General features: G+C 34.3%; 1 protein-coding gene across 4 annotated transcripts in view; it reads left to right on the top strand.

The window, feature by feature from the left end:
* GALNT13 (polypeptide N-acetylgalactosaminyltransferase 13) overlaps nt 1–20,231 on the top strand; it is a 573,465-nt gene extending 553,234 nt beyond the window's left edge. For 2 of the 4 annotated variants that reach the window (XM_066279811.1, XM_066279810.1), the window contains exons 12-15: nt 19–153; nt 4,955–4,984; nt 9,880–10,077; nt 14,324–14,384. In XM_066279811.1, coding sequence (XP_066135908.1) covers nt 19–153; nt 4,955–4,984; nt 9,880–10,065 — 351 coding nt within the window. In that variant the 3' untranslated portion in view covers nt 10,066–10,077; nt 14,324–14,384. Of the gene's footprint in view, nt 1–18; nt 154–4,954; nt 4,985–9,879; nt 10,078–14,323 lie in introns of all 4 variants that reach the window. The other 2 variants (XM_066279812.1, XM_066279813.1) reach the window with 2 other exon arrangements.
* Nucleotides 20,232–22,150: the final 1,919 nt, after the last annotated feature.

Below are 22,150 nucleotides of genomic sequence, written 5' to 3'. Positions count from 1 at the left end.
TGATTTTTATATTTTCAGGTGTTTTCTTATACTGCTGACAAAGAAATCCGAACCGATGACTTGTGCTTGGATGTTTCTAGACTCAGTGGACCTGTAATCATGTTAAAATGCCACCATATGAGAGGAAATCAGTTATGGGAATATGATGCTGAGGTATAGTATTTCTTTAATTGACTTATTTTTAATATTTTGCCTTATTTATATACAGTATTTTAAATACGTTTAGACCCTAAGTTATTTTTTCTGCATTGGAAGAACTGCACTTTCAAGCACGCATGCTCATATCAGGTGATATTTATGATGGTGTGTTGTATAAATGAGTTTTTGCCAAATTAGTCCATAAATATAAAATATGAAAGAGAAACATAAATTCATTTTTATGTGTTTAACATTTGTTATCATAGGCACCTGCTCAAAATAAATTAGGCCAAGGGCATGCCACGCTTACCTGAAAGGCATGTTTGCAGATGCACCTACAGCACATCAACAATATTTTCATATTTTAAATTTTTCACTGTTGGAAATTATGATATTTATGCTTCTCGCCATAAAGGGAAAAGAAAAAAGCTGACAAGTTTACCATGAACATTCATTATAACAGTAAACACTTTTCAATATTCAATAAACTAATTAGGTGCATAATCCGCTAGGCAGCATCTTTTCAATATAGCACATATTTCTGAGAGAAGAGAGGGAGAAAATCTTGTTGGGAATTTATAGCCGGGCATTGTGTAAAAACCAAATCAGCCACCAGATGGAGCTAATGAAAAGGAAATATCTTCCTCTGCATAAGGAAGCTGTCTCGAAACAGCTTCATTTCTTTGATTCCTCTTGGCTTAACAAAATGAACTGGCCGTCCATGTTACATTGTCCACACTATTAAATGGTTGATGACTTATTTAAGATAAGACATAAACTCCATTCTTACATGATAAATAATACAATATTGGTATATGAATTCCACACAGTGTTGTGTTGTATGAAAGCTTAAAATACTCTGCAAGAGTTACATTTTAAAAAGCAACCTACAGAGCTGTTGGTATTATTGAATTCTAATAAGGTCTTCCTGTTTAAAACTTTTAAATGTCATTTGAATGTGCATGATGTTGTAATTTCTTAAGTGGAATATCAGGAAAACTTACTGAATTCTTACCCGATTTGAGACTAGTTACATAGGGTTAAAATTTGGCCCTAAAAGTTATATAAGATTGCCAAGTTCTTCAGATACAACATCTTCTGGGACATAATTAAGGCAAACACCACGAATCCTTCCTGTGTCGCACCAGTGAGTTCTACTCAAGACTCCTTTGTCCTCTCGGTTCCTCATTCACCTTCTTCATCTGATCACTATTATTGCTCTCTTCTCTATCCTCATTACCACCCTTTCTATTAAGACTACAGAAGACATTTCCTCTAATGATGCCTCTGAGTAAATCTGAACCTTTCTTTACTCAGTTCCCTATCTCTTCTGTGAGGATGTACAGAAAAAGGAGAAATCTTGAAAGAAATATTTTTAAAATAAAACTTTTTGTTGTTGCTCTTTAGTTTTCACCAGGACTTTTTATTGAGCATGTGCTAAAATAAAGAAAGCTAGCATATTTTTATAAGGAAAGGAGAAAGAGTATACGTATTTTTATAAGATGGAGCATTGTTAAATTACGATTTTTAAACTTCTCTATAAACTTTGAGGGGATAATGGCTTTTATAATCATAACTCAAATTCCTTCATTTCTGAAATAACTATTGCTGATAATTAAGCAAATGTTTTTATTTATATTTTTTGTCAGTGAGTAGAAAGATTATTGAATACTAAGGGATTTTGAAAGAAAAGTGAAAAAAAATTGACAGCCTCACCTAAGTTAAATAAATAGTTATTGTAAGTAAATTTACTATTTTGGATGAGTAGGAGTTATCTATTGCAGTATTTTTAGATTATTGGAATATTTTGTATCATGTAAATTCTGTTTCTACCACCAATACAAATAAAGCTTATGGTATTGTTGTATGGGAACAGCAAGAAACAGATGTTTTGCCACATGATTAAGTGGCCAAATTAAGGAGTCTCTCTTTCAAAGCCAGCGGCCACAGGGAGGAGACCTAAGTCATTTCAAATCAATGCGGCCCCGAGCACAGTTTAGGGCTAGCTTTTAAGGACAAAATTACATACTGATTGGGGAATGGGGAGGAGTAGAAGCAAGCAGTAAAACAAAGCAGTGAAACAAGTTCTCTTACAATGTTTATCTATAAGATTAATTCAGGGAGAAACATTCCGGGAACATCTGCAACCTTGCTGAATTATCCAAGGCCACAGCCTGGGAAACCAGCCTCAAGGCCCGGGGTAGGGAGGGTTTTTTTTAGGAAAAAGTAAGTTCTGCTAAAAATCTCTTTGTTTTAGAGAAAGTAAGTTCTGCCAAAAATTACTCATGCTAAGAGCCTTTCTTTTTGATATTTCGGTATGTCATAAATATTGAGAAATGTTTAGTTTTAAATAAACTATCTGTTCATCTTACTAATTAAGTAACAGTTTAATTTGCTGTCTTACATGTTTAGGTTTTCAAAATTAAATTGTGATGTTCAACTTGTTTAAAAATAAAAATTTTAAATCATAATATAATTTTTTTGCCAAAGTTTTAAATGTAGATATCATTATTACAGAGAAGTCACCAGAAAACAAAGTAATTCTAGGAATGATGTATTACTTCTCTAGAAATTTCAATTTTGAAATAAAAGACTGATATTGCTTGTGAAGAAAAGTCAGGAAATGACTTCTTAAATAAAATTAAAATATACTATTTATCTTTTATGATTATCTCTTCTTTTAAATTTTAGGTTTAGGGTTACTATAGTCTATGGAATAGTCCCAATCTTTATGACCCAAAGTGTGATTCTAGGACTAGTAACATCACCTGGGAACTTGTTAAAAATCAGGAATCTGAGTTATCACCCTGGAGGCACTGAGTCTGAGCCTGCACTTCCACAGAATCCCCAACGCCTTCACAGTCATATTCAAGTCTGAAAATTGACAGGTCTAGTCAGTAGCCAAACATCCACTTATCTTCCTTTGGTTTTTTATACACTGTTGAAAAATATCATAAAGTTAGGAAAGGACATAAATACGCTTTGGAAAATGGCGTCCAGGAGAGATGGAAGAGGAGAGGGGAGCAGAGGAGGAGAGGCATAGAAACTGGAAAGAGAAGTAACTGCCAAGCAGCCCCAGTCTTCTCATATTTCAACCAGTGAAAAGGAGACAAATGCTGCTTGCCACTTCTTTAATTTATCCTTTATTGATATCAAGGGCAAAATTATTCTTCTTTGAGAAACTTCTGCGATGGTGCAGTTTCAAAGCAGAATACAACTCGGTGGAGTTCACAGAATTATAGAGCTGAAACTTACCTCAAAGTTCTCTTCTTTGAGCATTATGAGGAGGACGCCAAAGCACAAAGATCACATGGCCAGGGGCAGAGGCAGGATTTCGGTCCTAGTAAAGTATTCAAAGAAAGCTAGTTATCAGTACAATTGTGAATCTCACAGTGTGAACAGCCGAAATATTCCATCACCTAATCTGGAGTCCTTTCGATTTTAGAAAAAGCAAGTTATAAATAGGAACAGATATTTGGGAATAGCCAGAGAAAAATTGAAACAGTGTTTATAAAACCTCCAAACAGAGTCTATCGGCTCTGGTTTGTTAACTTCTTAGATGGGTGGGAGGAGGGGAAGAGAGGGGATCAAGTTTACTGAGTGTATATAATTTCATCTGTTTTCTTATACAATTCTAACAATTGTCCTGTAAGATAATAATATCTTATTTGAATTCCTCACATTAGTAAATGTAACTATAGAGTACTTAAAAGCCTTCTGTGGATTTATATACTCCAGGTTCCTAGCACTTGATCGAGCAACCTTTTCACTATATTACATTCCTTTGGAGGTCATTGAAAAACTAAAAACAATTAGATGCTTTTAAATGAGGATAATCTGATAAACTAAATGTACAGTATTATCTAAAGAAATAATAGATCTTTCTAATGATGTTCTGAAATAAGTATTGTTTATTTAGACAAACAGGCAGGGATAAAACTACTTTGTCAGAAGGATGTTAATTACTTACAGACTTTAGCTATCCCTATTCATAATACAATTAGTATCTAAGCGCTTCTACTTTTATTTGAATTAAATAAAGCATATGTTGGTAATAAATACATGTCTTTGGTCAACATTGATTTAAAATATAGTGTCCTACTTCCTTAGTGAAATATTTCTGAAATAAGACAAACATGAATTTAATTCAGTATCGCCTATTACTGGCCAATTGTGTTTAATTTTGGGGCAACTGAGCATCATTAGCAAATCTGCATAATCCACACCTGACCTAGAATCTCATGAATAAATAACCTGAACGATTTGGTGCTATGAAAGCCCATTGACTCAGAGTTAAGACAGAAAGGATGGAAAAACAAACTATTCCTACATTTCATCTCACTGAAACATTTCAAAAATTATTTTTATAAAGGTCTATCATTCATCCTTTCTATTGTATTCAGGTTTTCTTATATTGTATTTGAACATTGTAATTGTGCTCCAGTCTATTTGAAATTTACATTTTCCTGCAATAAGTGCACATAATCACAGTTCTCTTTGAACATCCAGGCAGCTACTACATACAGTGTGACAGTCTAATTTTAGAACAGAACACTTATGCTCAACAAACACTATGCAACAAAATAAAAAAGGGAGCAAAATATGATGCTAAAAATAAATCTTGTTTTTCATGTGATTGAGCAAGTTGACTGAGAAAATATATTGTTATGAATTCAATATCCATTTGTATCAAATGTTGCAGTCATAATGCAAGGAATTTTTTTCAGTAGATAAGATGTGTTGGATTGGTATTTACTGAAATCACAGAAGCTAATTCGTAGAATTTACTTAATACCTCTTTTATTTACCTTATCAGAAAGCAGGTAAATGGGAATATAATTTCAAGGTAAGTGAGCTATTAACTGGCAACCCAACCATTTCCTTGTGTAGCATTCCTAATAAAAACAGTTGTTTGATTTGCTTTTTGAATGCTGTCTATAGCATACAAGTATTACCTTTCCGTATTCCCTTTGACCTATAGCTGTCATTTCTTAAAATCAATTAGTGAATAGGAATTTTTAGTTTAATATTGCAATTTTAATTCTTTCTTATTAAACATTTATATTTGTTTATTAAAATACTCATTCTGTTCTAAAAAATGCACCAATTACTTTGTCAAGAGATTATGTTTAACATTTTGAATAACTATTATATTAAATTTAAATAATTGTTATTCTATATTGAATAATAGAAGAAATCTTACTGTATTTTCAATAATAATATAAAATTAAATATCTGTAACAGTCTAAATTTATCTTATTTTGTTTATCCTTATGTATAATAAAACTCATTGAGGTATTCATTTTAAACTTTTAGTATGGCATCTTTTTAACTGAGACCTGTATGATTGGTTCTTCAATTAACCATGAAGTCACTTCTATTTATTTGTTCATTAAAATTTCAAAACTTTTATTTAGTGCTTTTTAATACAAAAGTATGTCTAATTTTATAATTTATGGTTCTTATTTTGTCACTTAACTTGATTATAGCTTAGCCTGATTATAGCTGGTTTTTGGTAGTAATTGTATCTTAGAAAGGGTAGATTTAGGTATACTTCATGATACAGCTTGTCTTAGATAGAAAACATACAAATATGTTTAAAGGCAGGAAATACTCATTTTTTTTCTTAGGCATTTTTAAATGGTGTGAGTAAAATTTTGTTAATCTCAGAAAATACTAATTTTTTCTACTTCAGAGGAGAACAGTTAGGTAGTGCTATGATATAAACAAAACCAATACTAGTTTAGAGTTCATATTACCTTATTTTCTAAATAAAGCCATAGGAAAAGATATTTGGTATGCTGCATGTCAGCCTGTATATGGCCTTGCCTTCAAAACTGGGTTAACATGCCCTGGCCGGTTGGCTCAGCGGTAGAGCGTCGGCCTAGCGTGCGGAGGACCCGGGTTCGATTCCCGGCCAGGGCACACAGGAGAAGCGCCCATTTGCTTCTCCACCCCTCCGCCGCGCTTTCCTCTCTGTCTCTCTCTGTCTCTCTCTTCCCCTCCCGCAGCCAAGGCTCCATTGGAGCAAAGATGTCCCGGGCGCTGGGGATGGCTCTGTGGCCTCTGCCTCAGGCGCTAGAGTGGCTCTGGTCGCAACATGGCGACGCCCAGGATGGGCAGAGCATCGCCCCCTGGTGGGCAGAGCGTCGCCCCTGGTGGGCGTGCGGGGTGGATCCCGGTCGGGCGCATGCGGGAGTCTGTCTGACTGTCTCTCCCTGTTTCCAGCTTCAGAAAAATGAAAAAAAAAAAAAAAAAAACTGGGTTAACATGACAGAGTCTTATAAAGCTGAGTCTTCTATAGTTGTTAGAGGCATTTGCAGCAAATATGACAAAGAGCAATTTGAAGGAAAAAAGTGTCTACCTAGTGTAAAAATATGCAAGTTCTTGCATAAACAGCAGAGGAGAAATATAAATAGTCAATAAAAATGAAAAAAAAAAAGTAACAAAGACATATACATAAAGATTATTTTATGTATGTTTTTTTCTTTCTTTTTATATTCAGTGAGAGGAGGGGATGCAGAGACACACTCCCATATGCCCCCCAGCAGGGATGCTCCCAGCAACCCCAGTCTGGGGCTGATGCTCTGCCCATCTGGGGCCATGCTCATGACTGAGTTATTTTTAGCATCTGAAGTGAGGCAATGGAGCCATCCTCAGCACCCAGGGCAAACTCACTCCAGTTGAGCCATAGCTGCAGGAGAGGAGGAGGAGAGAGTAAGAAGTGCGAGGGGGAGGGGTGGAGAAGCAGGTGGGCGCTTCTTCTGTTTGCCCTGACCAGATCGAACCCGGGACAGCCACATGCAGAGCCGACACTCTACCATGGAGCCAACTGGCCATGTTCTTTAATTTATTTCTTTATGTATACTGTCTATCTGTCAAGAAATGTTTTTAATTTTTTTACTGATTTGAGAGGAGGGAAAGAAGAGAGACAAATAGAAAAGCATCAACTTGTTGTTTCACTTAGTTCCTTTTAGTTATGTATTCATTGATTGCTTCTCATATGTGTGCATGACCTCTGGTGTGCCAGGTTGAGGTTTTGTCTACTGAGCCACCCAGCCAGGACAAGAAATGTTTTTAATGGCAACACACAATATTGGAGTTACTGGAGTAGATGCAGTAAAGCTGACACCTATACACTATTCTGGCCTATAACAAGCACAAGAAATATTAGCTACTACTGTTATTATTACAAAATAACTATTATAGATATTTTTAAAACTTTTCTAATAAGTATTAAAATGTTCATACCTTTGATATGATTTCACTTCTAAGAATTCTTTTTAAAGAAATGATTATAAATACTCAGAGAGATGTTCAAAGATGTTTATCACATCATTCTTTGCAATAGCTCTGAATTGGATAGAGTTTGCCCCCAAATGAAAAAATTAAATGACTTTTGGCAAATCTACATTGTAGGAATAGATTATTTCTTATATTTTAGATTAATTTAATAATTTCACAATATAAATTAAAAGGTAATTAATTAGATGACCTTTAATATATACACTTGCATAATATAAGTGATAAAAATACTAGAAAACAAAATAATTGGTATCTCTTCTAGGCAAAAATACTCAAATAAAATTAACTAAGCTATTTTTCAAACATGAAAACAATAAATATTTTGGTGGGTTTTTTAAACTAAGAACCAATTTTTATCTCAATGGGGTTGTTTGATATTTCTAATTTTTCTTAAAAGTACCTGGAGTGAGTGTACTTTAAATTTTTTTATGATCATTCATGAGATAAATATTTTGGGCAAAATATTCCAAATATATTTTTTATGGAAATTTTTATACTATATTCAAGTTCTGGAATTACAATTTCTGAGCATAAGTAAAATCAAGAAAAATCTTATTTTTGTTTCAATCCAAGGAAAAATTCATAATTTTTTTTTAATGGCACATGAAGTTCATAACCACTAACACTGGAGTCTTAACATGAAATTTCCCAAGGAAAGTTTATTGCAAAATGAAAAATCACTGAGGGTAGAAGATAATTGAGCCTAGAAATTTTAAACGTTATAGGTAGGAAAGTTTAGCTTTAAAAAAAAAACAAAAATACTGGTTTTTTAACAAATCAAACAAATACTGAACAGTGTTATTTTATAAATAAAATTTATTATATGTGATAATGTTAACATTTCTATCTTTATAGATTTTTTACCTACCATTTTACTATACAAAGTCAGTCCTCAAAATGGAAACTCCAATGATTTGTGTCCATTAACCTGTCCAAGATTGTAGCTAATTTTATCAAAATTTGTTTTCTGTATTAACCTTTCCCTAAGTGGTTTAATCAACAAATTTACATGCCTGACCAGGCGGTGGTACAGTGGATAGAGTGTTGGACTGGGACGCAGAGGACCCAGGTTTGAAACTCTGAGGTCACTGGCTTGACCATTGGCTCATCTGGTTTGAGAACAGCTTACCAGCTTGAACCCAAGGTCACTGCAAGGGGTTACTCACTCTGCTGTAGCCCCCTGGTCAAGGCACATATGAGAAAGCAATCAATGAACAACTAAGATGCCACAACAAAGAACTGATGCTTCTCATCTCTCTCCCTTCCTGTCTGTCTTCCCTATCTTTCCCTCTCTCTGTCTCTCTCTCCGTCTCTGTCACACACACAAAAAAAAATACAGAGTGCCTTCTCTATGCAGGCACTGGGCTTGGTGATGTACGTAGTCATGTCCCTGGCCTTCCTGGAGCTATGCTCCTTCTGAAGAAATAGTTGGAAAAGAAGAAATAATTACAAATTGGGTTTGGAGAATGAAGTCAAATTAATAACCCAAATAGAGTTGATCTTTTTCTTTCTTTATTAACTTCCTCATTGACATTTAGATCAATGTGGCAATATATATGTGGAACACGTTTTTTGTTTTTGTTTTTTTGTATTTTTCTGAAGTGAGAAGCGGGGAGGCAGAAAGACAGACTCCCACATGAGCCTGACTGAGATCCACTCGGCTAGCCCATTAGGGGGTGATGCTCTGCCGATCTGGGGCATTGCTCTGCTGCAACTGGAGCCATTCTAGTGCCTGAGGGGGAGGCCAAGGAGCCATCCTTAGTGCCCAGGCCAACTTTGCTCTAATGGAGCCTTGGCTGTGGGAAGGGAAGAGAGAAATAGAGAGAAAGGATAGGGGGAAGGGTGGAGAAGCAGATGGGCACTTCTCCTGCGTGCCCTGGCTGGGAATCAAACCCGGGATGACCACATGCTGGGCCAATACTCTACCACTGAGCCAACCTGCCAGGGCCTATGTGTGGAACACTTTTAACATCACCACGTTAGTCCTATGAAAACATAGTTGAAATAAAGTTATCTCCTAGATTTTCCCCTGACATCCATTCAAGTTTAGCTCAAAGGAATGAGGAGACCAAATACCAGGATTCAAAACTCTTATGTACTAGACAACAATTTTAAATAACCATACTCACAAAATAATGCATGTAGCATTAAAAAGAATTACTAGAATATGAATATAACCTTTACTAACCAAATTTTTCATCATTTGATCTTAGGCTCTTCTGTGTATTGTCAGTCCTGTCTTCATTTACTCCTGCCAAATACACTTGATAGTGAAGCCACCTAAACGCATGTGGCTCATAGCTTCATGAATGCAATTATTGTGACGTGTGCCTTCCATTCTTATCCAGTAGAAATTGTATGTTGTCAAGAATGATTGATTTATTACTGCCTTTGAACTTGATTTTGTCATTATTCATTATTTTCTTTGTCAAACAGACCCACACTCTTCTTCACATAATCACCCAGTCCTGTCTCTCTGTAAGAACAGTAGCTGATGGCTCGCAACAGCCCACTGTGGAAATATGTAATGATAGCCCTTTGCAAAAATGGCTACTAATAAACTATACAAGAGTGGAAGTTTTTAGAAATATTTTTGGGAATCCTACTGATTACATTCTCTAATAATATTTGGAGGTTTGTGTTGCACATTCTGTTAATATTAGTTTAGTATTTTTGTTATCTTTTGTTATTGAAATTGAGAAACTTTAAAATGTGGTTACATAAAATTTATATGTGCTTTTTCTCCAGAGTTATTTTTCAGTCTTTTACCTCTTAGCTGCTCATTAATTTTTTTGTTCGTTTGATTGTTTGTTTTGTATTTTTCTGAAGCTGGAAACGGGGAGGCAGTCAGACAGACTCCTGCATGCGCCCGACCGGGATCCACATGGCATGCCCACCAGGGAGCGATGCTCTGCCCATCCAGGGCGTTGCTCTGTTGCGACCAGAGCCACTCTAGCGCCTGAGGCAAAGGCCATAGAGCCATCCCCAGTGCCCGGGCTATCTTTGCTCCAATGGAGCCTCGGCTGCGGGAGGGGAAGAGAGACAGAGAGGAAGGAGAGGGGGAGGGGTGGAGGAGCAGATGGGTGCTTCTCCTGTGTGCTCTGACCGGGAATCGAACCCAGGACCTCCGCACGCCAGGTCGATGCTCTACCACTGAGCCAACCGGCCAGGGCCAGCTGCTCATTAATTTGGGTGTGCATATGTTAAGTAGTGTTTCATCTGTAATTAATTTATAGGTATGTTCCAGGTTTTTTTTATTTCAAATACATATGCATAGATATAATTGATGATTGTAATACAGTGTATTAGCTCTTTTTTTAGGCTAACTACAGCCATGTCTATATGACAATAGATTTTACATTAGAGCTAAAAAAAGGAAAATCGGTAAGAAAATTAACAGCCAAAATGGATTTCTTTTGGAAAACTTAAATTAATTTTGTTAATTTAAATTTATGTATTTTGGTTGTGTGCAAATAGACGTATCCTTTCTGAAATTTATTACTTTAAGCTAAAACTTCAAGCAAATGAATTATTGAAGACTAAGATGATTGAATTATAATTAAAGCTTTTTAAAAATTGTACTTTTTATCTTACACTTGTATGATTTGTGAATATTTTCTCAGTAAGCAATAAAATGAATCATTATTCAGTTTAAGTTAAAAAAAACTGGTATGGAATTCTTATAAAGAGTGCAATTAGAACTAGTTCTTGATCTTAAGGTGTTTATTGTCCTATAAATAAAGTATATTACATTTTCCAATACCTTGCTTGAGAACACATGGGAAGTTGACGTTAGGGAGGTTTTCTGATTCAGATGAACCAAGTGAAGGTTGTTAGTAGAGAACACAAAGAGTTTGAAATGCTATGACAAGGTTGGCAAGGGAGGTCTGGAGAAGAGAAGGGAGAAGTGGTGTTGTTTAAATTAGAACTGTATTTCAGACAAGGGAATTCCAAACATGTGTTGGAAAGTTGGAGAAGTCTGGATCTTTTATACAAGGACAACTGTGTATAGGGCAATTTACATATATTATGTTAGTTTTCAAAGCAACTTTACTCGGTAGGTACAATGCCCAACAGAGTGTCTTCTCACACTTAACTAAACACTTAGTCTCCCAGGTCAGGGCAGAAACCACAGCTTGCTTCTCTAAGCAGAATTCGCCTCACTTCCCACAGCAGTTTATTCTGTCTTAGGGCAGCTGGGTTTTCCACAGGTTATAGCCCTGCACAAGGGGATGGAAACCACATCAGGTGGGCATGGAAAAAACCTGGCTTAGTCCCCTTAGGCCTCACAGGTGACAATATCTCTGTAACAATTCCATGGGCAGATCTTCAAGTAAGTCAATGGAACATGCAAAACTCCAAGTCTTTGCACTTAGAGAAGCCCTCAGTTTGGCTTCCTATCAGGTATTTATAATAAAGTTGATTAGAACCAGACACATCTTAATCATTTTTACCATAATTAATGTTGCCTAGAAACATCGTCACCATCTTACTCTTATTATTAGGTTGCCAAAGGGTCAGAGGTAGATAGTTGACTGAAGGTCAAAATTTGTAAGAAGAAAATGAAAGGTCATTTTTAAGTATTAGTAGGGTTAACTCAGCATTTTCTGACAAAGAATTTGAATGCTCAAAAGCATTGCTAACTTGCCCAAGTTTTCATGGCCAGTAAGTGGGGAGTGGAAGGAATTTGTACTTATGGCTGTCTGACCATAAAATGTCTGCTGTTTCTACAGCATAAGATTAAAAACGAGAGAGTTATGGTTAGTTGGTTGTTACCTTCACAGTTGTGGCTTTTCACTACTAATGAATTCTTTCAAAGAAAATATGTATACATTTTTAGAAAATATAACATTCACTGATATTTTAAAAGTATCTTTATGTAGTTGACAAAACATATTCAATTTGATCCTTAAAGTCATAAACATTTTTTTCTTAAAAAGGATTGAATAGAAGCAAGCAAGGGTAAGTAGCTTTTTTGGAAAAGGACATAGATACACAAAGAATCTCAGGTATGTAACAAAAATGAAGAATATTTTGTGGATTTAAACTAGAGCTTTCTAGAAAAATTGCTTTTGTTTTGTTTTGAATTCTTTTTCAAGTTGGCGGTTGGTTCATAAAAGCCGATGACATAATTTTTGGCATCGTAAGCAAAAATCAACTAACTTCTTGCCTGTTTTGGCCTTTTTTTTCTCCATGTTTTAGTATAAATAGCTTCTTTCTGTGTATTGAAAGAGCAACAACAAAGGCTTCAGTCTTGAAATCTTCTTCACATCTGACAACCTTCCTCTTTTAATTTCCTGCTTGTTGTCTTCTAAGCGCCTCCCACCACAAGCCTATTTCCATTCCATCCCTTTCAGGACAGTGCAGTCCCAGGTGTGCAGACCAAATCCAAACAGATGACACCGTCTAGGCAGTGCTTCTCCACCATTTCTATTGTATTCTTCTTGCATTTTTTTATCCAACTTTCAGTTGTAATATCTTGAGCCAAAAAAAAGTCTATCTTTAATTTTGATGAATTGAAACAAAAATACATGACTTTTTGTTCTGTATTTTCAAGATATAGTTTCAGATCATCTCCATGGCATTCAAACACTTCAAACCAAAACATTGGTTGGCAAGCTTTTTATATAATATGGTTTTAGGCATTGCCCATGAAACTGAGCAAAACTGTACATAATTAGTATGCATATATTAATGTAAAGCATGTGGACTTAAAATATATATCTGTAAAATTCAAAATATATCATTTCAAAATGTAAATGTGAACTCAAATGCCAGGATGTGTAATGACTAATCAAAATAATATAATTTTTGTTTTTTTGTTTTTTTGTTTTTCAGAGACAGCGAGAGAGTCAGAGAGAGGGATAGATAGGGGCAGACAGACAGGAATGGAGAGAGATGAGAAGCATCAATCATCAGTTTTTTGTTGCAACACCTTAGTTGTTCATTGATTGCTTTCTCATATGTGCCTTGACTGCGGGCCTTCAGCAAACCGAGTAATCCCTTGTTCAAGCCAGTGACCTTGGGTCCAAGCTGGTGAGCTTTTGCTCAAACCAGATGAGCTTGTGCTCAAACTGGTGACCCGGGGTCTCGAAACTGGGTCATCCACATCCCAGTCCGATGCTCTATCAACTGCGCCACTGCCTGGTCAGGCAAAATAATGTAATTTTTGGAATTCCATTTTATCATTGGGTACTGAAATGGTGCTTATTAATGATTATTGTTATTATGAAGAAAATAAAATATAGATATCAATTTTAAAAGATATGACCATCACATCCCTGTTTTTATTTGATACTGGTTTTGTAAAGATTCTTAGAAATGCAAACCAAATTATGGTGAGCATACGATCAAGTAAGATAGATCTTTTTTATGATAATCATTGTCCTACAATGAATTTCTCAATCACAAATACTGTGGCCTGTGTAGTATTTAGAAATAGGAGCATCTCTAGCAGTATATTTCATTTGGGTCACAACTGACATCTCTTAGCATATTTACCAAATGGTTACTGAATAACACATGCTTAAAAAAACTAAAATTTTATGAAAACTTGTTAATGTTTATAGCCCTTGACTAAACTCAGAGCTCACAAATGGGCTTTTTGCAAAGCAGCTTGAATTCTTGGCAATGCATAAAACATGTCAGCCAATTTCTTTAACCATCTGCAAATAAAGGTATATTAGACTATGATGAAACCATAACAGTGAAAGTTGTATAAAAATTAATTCAGAACCACCTGTGCACAGTTCTTTTTACAAACATATTATAGTGTTTATACCAAAAAAAAAATCATAAAGGTTTTTTTAAAGAGCAGATTTAATCTGATGAGCTAGTGAAGTTAAAATATGTTGCACTGATTGATGGTTATCTTTTACAGAAACTCACCTTGAGACATGTTAACAGTAACCAGTGTCTTGATGAACCTTCTGAAGAAGACAAAATGGTGCCAACCATGCAGGACTGTAGTGGAAGCAGATCCCAACAATGGCTTCTAAGGAACATGACTTTGGGAGCGTGAAGAGCATTTCCCCAAGCCATTGAAGAGTCTACACTTTTGTTTTTCCATTATTTCAATTAAGAAAAAAAAATAACTTTGCTGAATTGAAAGTTTTAAAATCCTTTTGGTATTCTAAAACAGTTGTTTATAATTTATTTTTAGGAGTGTTTGCTTATTTCCCTACAAAAAATTTGTATCTTATCAAAAAGCACATAAAAATATAAATCACAGCAAACTGTTATTAAACATCTGAAAAACTTAAGAAAAATACAAAATGTTTGCTTTAAAAAAGTTTTTATTGCCCTCATGTCACAAGATTAGTAAGAGGGGGGTTTATTTTTTATTTTCATAGTGATTGAAAGAGAGACGATGTAAATGCCTTATAAAATATCTTTATTATGAAATAGTATCATTTTATAAACTCACTCTGTTTCTACTGGACCTTCATGGAAAGATGTTGAATTTCTATGTCAACAGTAGGCCATGCATTAAATTATTTCTGAGCAATGAATTCATTATATAAAATAAGTTCCAAGTTTTGTACCTGAAACAAAAATTAAGTTGGATATTGGCTTGCAGAGTTTTTATAAAAGCATCATATTTAAACAAAAAAAAGAGAATTTGAAAATTTAATTTAAAGAACATGAAATTAAAAGAAACAAACTAGGGGTTGAAGGAAGCAAAAAGTAAAAAATTAATGAAAGAAAAATGAATGAGGCTACATTGCAAAATTGAATCATTTAAAAAGATTCTGTTTAGGTTTCAATCAGTCCTAACACAGGCTGAGTTAAACAATCCTACTGCTTCCAGAGTTGATATTGAAAACTTAATTCTTAACCACTGTCTTTGTCTCACATAAATCAAACAGTCCCTTTTCTCTTCACTTTTGAGACTGTGACTTGGCTCTTATTAGGTACAAAATTATAGGTAAATGGGGGAGAGTATTAGCTATAACTTTTAATTTTCCTGCATTTAAAGATTTTAGGTCACTATTATCATTTTAATTTCATGTTTAAAAAGAAAAATGTATTGCTATCAGAAATTCATTACTATGCTAGAATATCTAAAGTTTTCACCAGCAGGGGAAAGAACTCAGTACACATCTATGAAACTTTTATTTTAATTAAACTGCTAAATATCATTAGCCATTAATTATGGCTCAAGGAGCACAGTCATAATTAATCTAGCTTCACATGTTCTTTTTCCATCTTAAAACCCTTGTGTTCAAAATACATGATCAGAAGACACAAAAAAAGAAGAAAACTGTTTATCAGTGAGAATTGAGCTAATAACTTTTAGTTTTCAACACTTAAAATACTTTTAAAGTTGCTCTACGTATGTATTTTATTTATTAATTAATACACAGCAGCTAAGTGAAATGTGAGGGAAGAAATATAGAAAACATCCTCTAGAATGTCTTTGGCTTTCATCTTTTCTTAAAAAGCTCTGTTTGTTGAGTTATAAGCAATCTCTCTTTCTCTCTTTCTCTCTCTTTCTCTCTTTTTCTCTCTTTCTCTCTCACACACAGCACTGTTTTATAATGAAAAGGAAGATAAATAAAGTTTTCTATAATTTTTCCCAGCTAGAACTACTTCCTTTTTATACTGGTGGAATTCTAAGAAAGAATTCTACACCTGGAGCATTTCAGGTTAACATCTTAAAGTGTAGACATCCCTCTCCTCTAGGTCTTTGCAAATCTCTTTAAAAAATAAGAAAAAGTTTGAGTGTGAAGCTTTTTCTTTGGATGAGAATTCATTGTTTACAGCAAATTTATAAAGAAGCTGTGACACCCTAGAGCTAACAAACCACTGCCTTAAATTGATAGTTCATCTCGCAAGTCAACTCAGACCTCTTTATACCTTTTCTTCTTATCTTGACTAAATTTTGGTAAAATGTCCCTGCACATTTGTCCTTAAACTTAAAAAGCTGAAACACTCATGGACTCTATAATACAATCTGTTCCATGTATAGATTTGTCAATCAAAATGCTATGTTATCTAGAGAAAATGGTCTGTGATGAACATTTTTAAAAAATGGTTACTCTATCAAAACTGAATTTGACACATTTCAGTAGCATTTTAAATATTTGAAAATTCATTATGGTAATAATAAAAACACAACAAAGAAGAAAATTGCATGAGTTTCATGCCAAAGAAAAATTTTTAAAGAATTCTCAGATGGTATGAGCATATGCTATTAGAGTGTCTAACAATCAAAAAAAAGACATAAAGTATTATAAAACACCAAAAACTAGAAAACAATGACTAGTTCAATTTTCTTTTCAAAAACATTTATTATATTCATTGCAGAAAATTAAAATCATGATTGTATTACCAATGTATTCATCTTATACTGTATTATCTTTGGAGCTAGACTAATAGACATTTCAAATGACTTTAAACTTCCTTTTCTAAGGTCACCCCCATTGCAGTTAATGCCAACTCCAGTCTTCCAGATGCTCAGATCAAAAACCTAAAGTCAGTTTGGACTTGTCCCTTTCTCTCTCAACTTTCATCTAATCCATCAGCAATTATCTCGATTCTAAACCAACTACTTACCATCACATCTTCTGTGTCACACTACCTGTAACCTTTTTAACTGCAATATGCTTATAATTGGGTTCCCTAATTTCCCAATTCTTGCTCCGAACTAAGCTTTTCTCAGTACAACAGCCATAGAGGTTCCGTTAAGCATAAATTTGGTTGTATCAGTTCTCTGCACACAACCTTCCAATGACTTCTCATGTCTCTCCAAATTTCTTATCCTCTTTTTTTTTCTTGTCCTGACTAAATTTTGGTAAAATCTCCCTGCACGTTTGTCATTAAACTTAAAAAGCTGAAACACTCATGGACTTTCTTACAGTGATCTTCATAATTCTTCCTGAATGACAACTGTTGGCGCACGCGTTGTCACACACAATTTCTGATTCCTTACTACACATTGGCTGCCAAGCAATTCTCTATCTTAGGGTTTTGAGCTGTTTTCCCCACAGAGCTTTCTCACTCACTTGCTTTAGATTTTTACCCAAATTTTATCTCATCAATAAGGCAAACCCTTCTCCCTCCTGCCCTCTCTATCTCCCATATGTTTTCTGACAAACTATAAATTTAATTTTTTATTTTCAGTCTACCTTTTCACTTCCTCATACCCAACATCACTATCACACGCCCTAGAATATAAGCCCCAGAAAGGCCAGTATGTCATCAATTTTTTTTACTGTGTTATTCCCACTATCTAGTAGAGGAGTTCTTGTCACATAATGTCTTCTTCAAATATTTTTTAATTAACTTAAAAAAGTGTGTGTAAGTTGCTAAGTGATACTGTATGATTTTTTGCACAATATTTTAAATTTTAAAATAAAGTCTAGTATTAAGACAGTATGTACATATTTGTTTCCAAATAATAATTTTCTTGTTAGTATTTTTCAAGTTAAAGTATGGGTTATATTTGTTCTCTATAATAGAATATCTGCTTTATGGAAATTAAATATATGACATTTTAAAAATATGCTGCTATATTATATAAGTTGATTCATTAAGATAAAATAATTTTTTGGCTATATATAATGCCCACCTGATAGCATAAATAAGATTTTTCCTTTTAGAGAGAAAACGTGTCATTTTCTTAAAAATCATATGCATTTTTATGATTTCACAGGAGCTAAATTTATTTTCTGAGTGCAAGTCTATGAACAATTGTAGAAACTTAAAAAAAAATTCCAGATGATTTATTCTTAGTTTCTCTGTTTATAGGTAATAAGACTAAAACCCAGATATGTAATTTGGTTTGCCCTATGATTATGTAGCTATAAACGCTGGTGTCAGGACTCATCCTGTTAATATAACCTAATAATGTCTTCAATTGCAAAGCACTCAAAAGTATAATAGAAAGGGCACAATCATGAAAAAATGTCTTTATTAAGCATTTTATAATAAGTACATTTATTCTTTATAGATATTTTAACTTCTTAGGTCACTGGATCAATCCCCCGGTCAGGGCACATATGGGAACAGCTCAATGTTCCTGTCTCTCTGTCTCTCTCTCCCTGCCTCTCTCTTTAAAAAATGATAATAATTTAACTTCTTTAAAGATAATATCTAGGTAATTAACTTCATAAATTTATCTTTTCTCTACCTGTCATACTTAAAGAAACTTAGTTCTATAAAATACTACCATAGACAATAAATGAAGTCCTGAGGCAAAAAATAAAGAAATTAACAGGAAACAGCCTGATTACACAACATTCTAGCATTATTGGGCAAACAGTCTTTCAGAGAAGCAAAGCCTCTTCAGCAGTCAACAAGGGAACATTTCCTCCCTTCACTTCCATTTCCTTATGATTATGTTCAAGTTAAAAGCTTGACCTATAGCTTGCATTGAGAATTAGACCATCTGTTGCTGTGAACATTGGGTAGGTTGTAGGTTATTCGGCTTAAAAGACTACAAGGTAATCAGAGATTTCTAGGCTTCCCAATAAAGCTCTCTGGACTCTATTAAATACAACCTATAAATTAAATTTTTCCATGTTACTTAGAAACAGCTTAATAAGTAAGAGAAATAGTGAAGAGAAAGAAAATAACGCTAACAATAAAACAACAGGAAATGCTTTTATTTTTTGTGTGTGAGAGGTTGACAGTATTGTACGAATTGGTTTAATAAACCTCAATATATTGCCTACCCCTACACTGTTTTCATCACTTGAGAAATGTTGATCTTATCTAATCACAACGTGTTACTTGCATCACATTTAAAGATGCTACATCTAGTCTCAAAGGAGGCAAGACTTGTATATATCCCTAAGTTATAAAGAATGCTAACTGAACAAATATGAAAAATTTAAGAAATTCAGGATCTTAAAGGATGTGTCATCATCTACAAGTTGTCTTTCTGCATAAGTGATATCTGCAAATCTTGAATATATTTCCAATTCAGTTGGGCAGCAAAAATTTGACTGAATATTAGGGCAACTTGTGTTTCAGGATTTAGCTGCTACCTACCACTTTTCTCCATTTTTCTCCAATATGTCAAAATATGGAATAAAGAATAGCAGTCACTCTTCTGTACAGCACAGGAACGACTCTGGTGTGACTACATCATGTTCAAACTGCAAGTAAATATAAGCTATTATGTGAATTTAAGGTGTTGAGTAAACACCAGGAATGTGTTTTAAGTAGTTTGTGTAAATTTGTGTCTAAATTTTGCTTGGTATTGTTCAATAAATTTTAAAGGCAGTTTTCATTGTATTTGTTTAAGAAACCATGTGAAATACTAGTGATGCAGGGAAGCTTTAAAGATCACATCTATGATATTCATTTCATCCTTAAATGAACTCACCCTCTTTTCTGTTTTTAGCTAGGGAGAACAAATCTCTTAATATTCTGTTTTTAATGAATTAGAATGAGGATAGAATATTAGATGATTAAGGCTAATCTATAATAGTTAATAATTGAGATTTTCATTTTGCATTTAATTTGATGTAAAAATGGACATAAGCTGTTGCTTGGTTTCAGTTGTACTTTCAGCTAAAAATAGTACAAGCAGAAAACAGAGGACTTGATATTATTTTTTGGAGTGTTTGGGGTTTGTTTTTGTTTTTTTTTTGGTTCAGTGCAGCCACAAATAAAATAAAATTTCAAAAATGTTTTAGATATATGCTTGACACATAGTTCTTTAACATTTATGAAGTAGATTGTGCATCAGGAATTATATATTTTAAATATTATAATCATTACTAAATGGTATAATTGTTCTTTTGCTATAAATTTAAATATTTATACATTTTTGTAGAATTAAAATATACAAATTTAGTTTTTCTTTGCTATATGTGGTCTTTTAAAAAATTGTTATCATTCCAAACATAATTTCAATATTTTATGCTTATGTTCTATTTTGTAGATTAAATAAATAATTAAGTGCCTATGGATATCTCTTAGCAGTAAGTAAATACTCTGATCCCTGTGCAATTTTGATATCAAAAAATATAAAATAGAAACATTAAAATGTGAACAATTCTAAATACTTTAGTATTTATTTTATTCTCAAATTTGATTTTTTTTATATTTCAGTTTTATAAATATGACTTAAAATAGAAAAGTTAAGTGTTTAATGTTATATAATGAACAGAATTTCTCAGAATACGGAATCAATTCCTTGGTTCTGGTACTGCAATCCCAGAAGACAGTCTGTTGGGGTTAGGAAGGGAAGATGGAGATTCCCTCACTGCACAGAGCAGGGACTCCCCAGCATCAACCCCGCAGTCCTATTCACGCACAGAACCAACGGAGAGAATAGTAAAAAATCAGGTCACTTTGCTTGCTAAGTAAAAAGAAAGAAGTCAGCATAGAGGAGGGAGAGAAGAAAGGAAGTTCTAATATTATTTAGTTTAATAATTTTTTTCTGAGAAAATTCATTTACAATATTCTATTCTGTATGCATGATTCAGAAGCTCATTGATTTGTAAATATGAATACCTCATTGGCTTTTCCAAACTTTCACTGTAACTGTCAGTAAGAGTAAAGGATGTTGTCTAGATTTTATGTCTTACACCCAGAAAGCCCCTCCTTGGATCTCTGTAACCATGTGAGATTCGCTCCAGGTTGCACCTACTTTCTTACTGCTAGTTCTAGTCACTCTTGACCTGGAGCACAGCCTTGCATTTCAAGTGTTGACTAGGTTAACCTAATAAAGCAGCTCTGCCTACCTCAGATCTTGGTAGGCCTATAACTTACCCTGTTTACTTTTCTTCAGCACCTAGTAGAAAAAAATATGTGAAATATCTTGCTCAACAATAGTACTCTCATGATACCTACTCAGCCGCTGAGCCATTTGGCGGCTTCTCTGCTAACTCACCTTGTTCTGACTTAATGATTATTTTCTCACCTGACAGAGGGTATTGATTACCAATTTCAGCTTCTACTGTCAGAAAGAGCATTGACTAAATGTCTGCTGACAAATCCCTTCACCAATTTTGTGGAGCGGAAACCTAGATAAACATGCAAACATCTGTTTCACAGTTTTTTCTATAAATGAGAGATATAAACTTTATGCAGTAAGCACTGTTCATCTACCATGTGACCACTTTTATAAGGCAAAGCCTAAGAGATCAACACTGTCTGAACAATTGAGGTCAGAATTGAAAATAGCCTTCACAAGGTTCATGGCACCTGTGTTTTCTCTTCATGGGTTCATAGCTTGATTTCTTTGTGTGCATTTGCAACTCTTTGGCCTTACAGGATGACATGGAGTTAAGCTGCATATATAAAAGCATTTCAAAATTCTTCCTCTAATTATATGGATCAACGTGAATGATGAATTCATTTTTCTCACATATTCGGGTTTTCCTGGGCAGATTTAGAAACATTAGACTCAGCAGATTAGATTTCCTCCTTTAGATTAATTTACTTTGTTGGTCTTCTCCTACCTCACTAGTCATTTGATTTTGATTTCCTTTCTAGACTGTCCTTCTTTCTCCCATCTCTGAATATTGGAGTGTCCCATGGTGCAATCCTTATTCATCTTCTCTATCTTACACATTCTTTTAGTGATCTCATCCAGAACCTTCGATTTTCATACTGCCTGGATCCTGCTCACTAACAGATGTATTTTCCCAGCTAAGAACTCTTAAGTGTACCTGCCTACCTGACATCTCCGCTTGGATGACTAATAGGAATATCAGACTTAGTATGTCCAAGACTGACCGCCTTACCT

This window comes from Saccopteryx bilineata, chromosome 5 (genome assembly GCF_036850765.1).
Source record: "Saccopteryx bilineata isolate mSacBil1 chromosome 5, mSacBil1_pri_phased_curated, whole genome shotgun sequence".
NCBI classification, from domain to species: domain Eukaryota; kingdom Metazoa; phylum Chordata; class Mammalia; order Chiroptera; family Emballonuridae; genus Saccopteryx; species Saccopteryx bilineata.
Note: the sequence above shows the minus strand (reverse complement) of the source record. Positions and strands in the feature narration are given on the sequence as shown.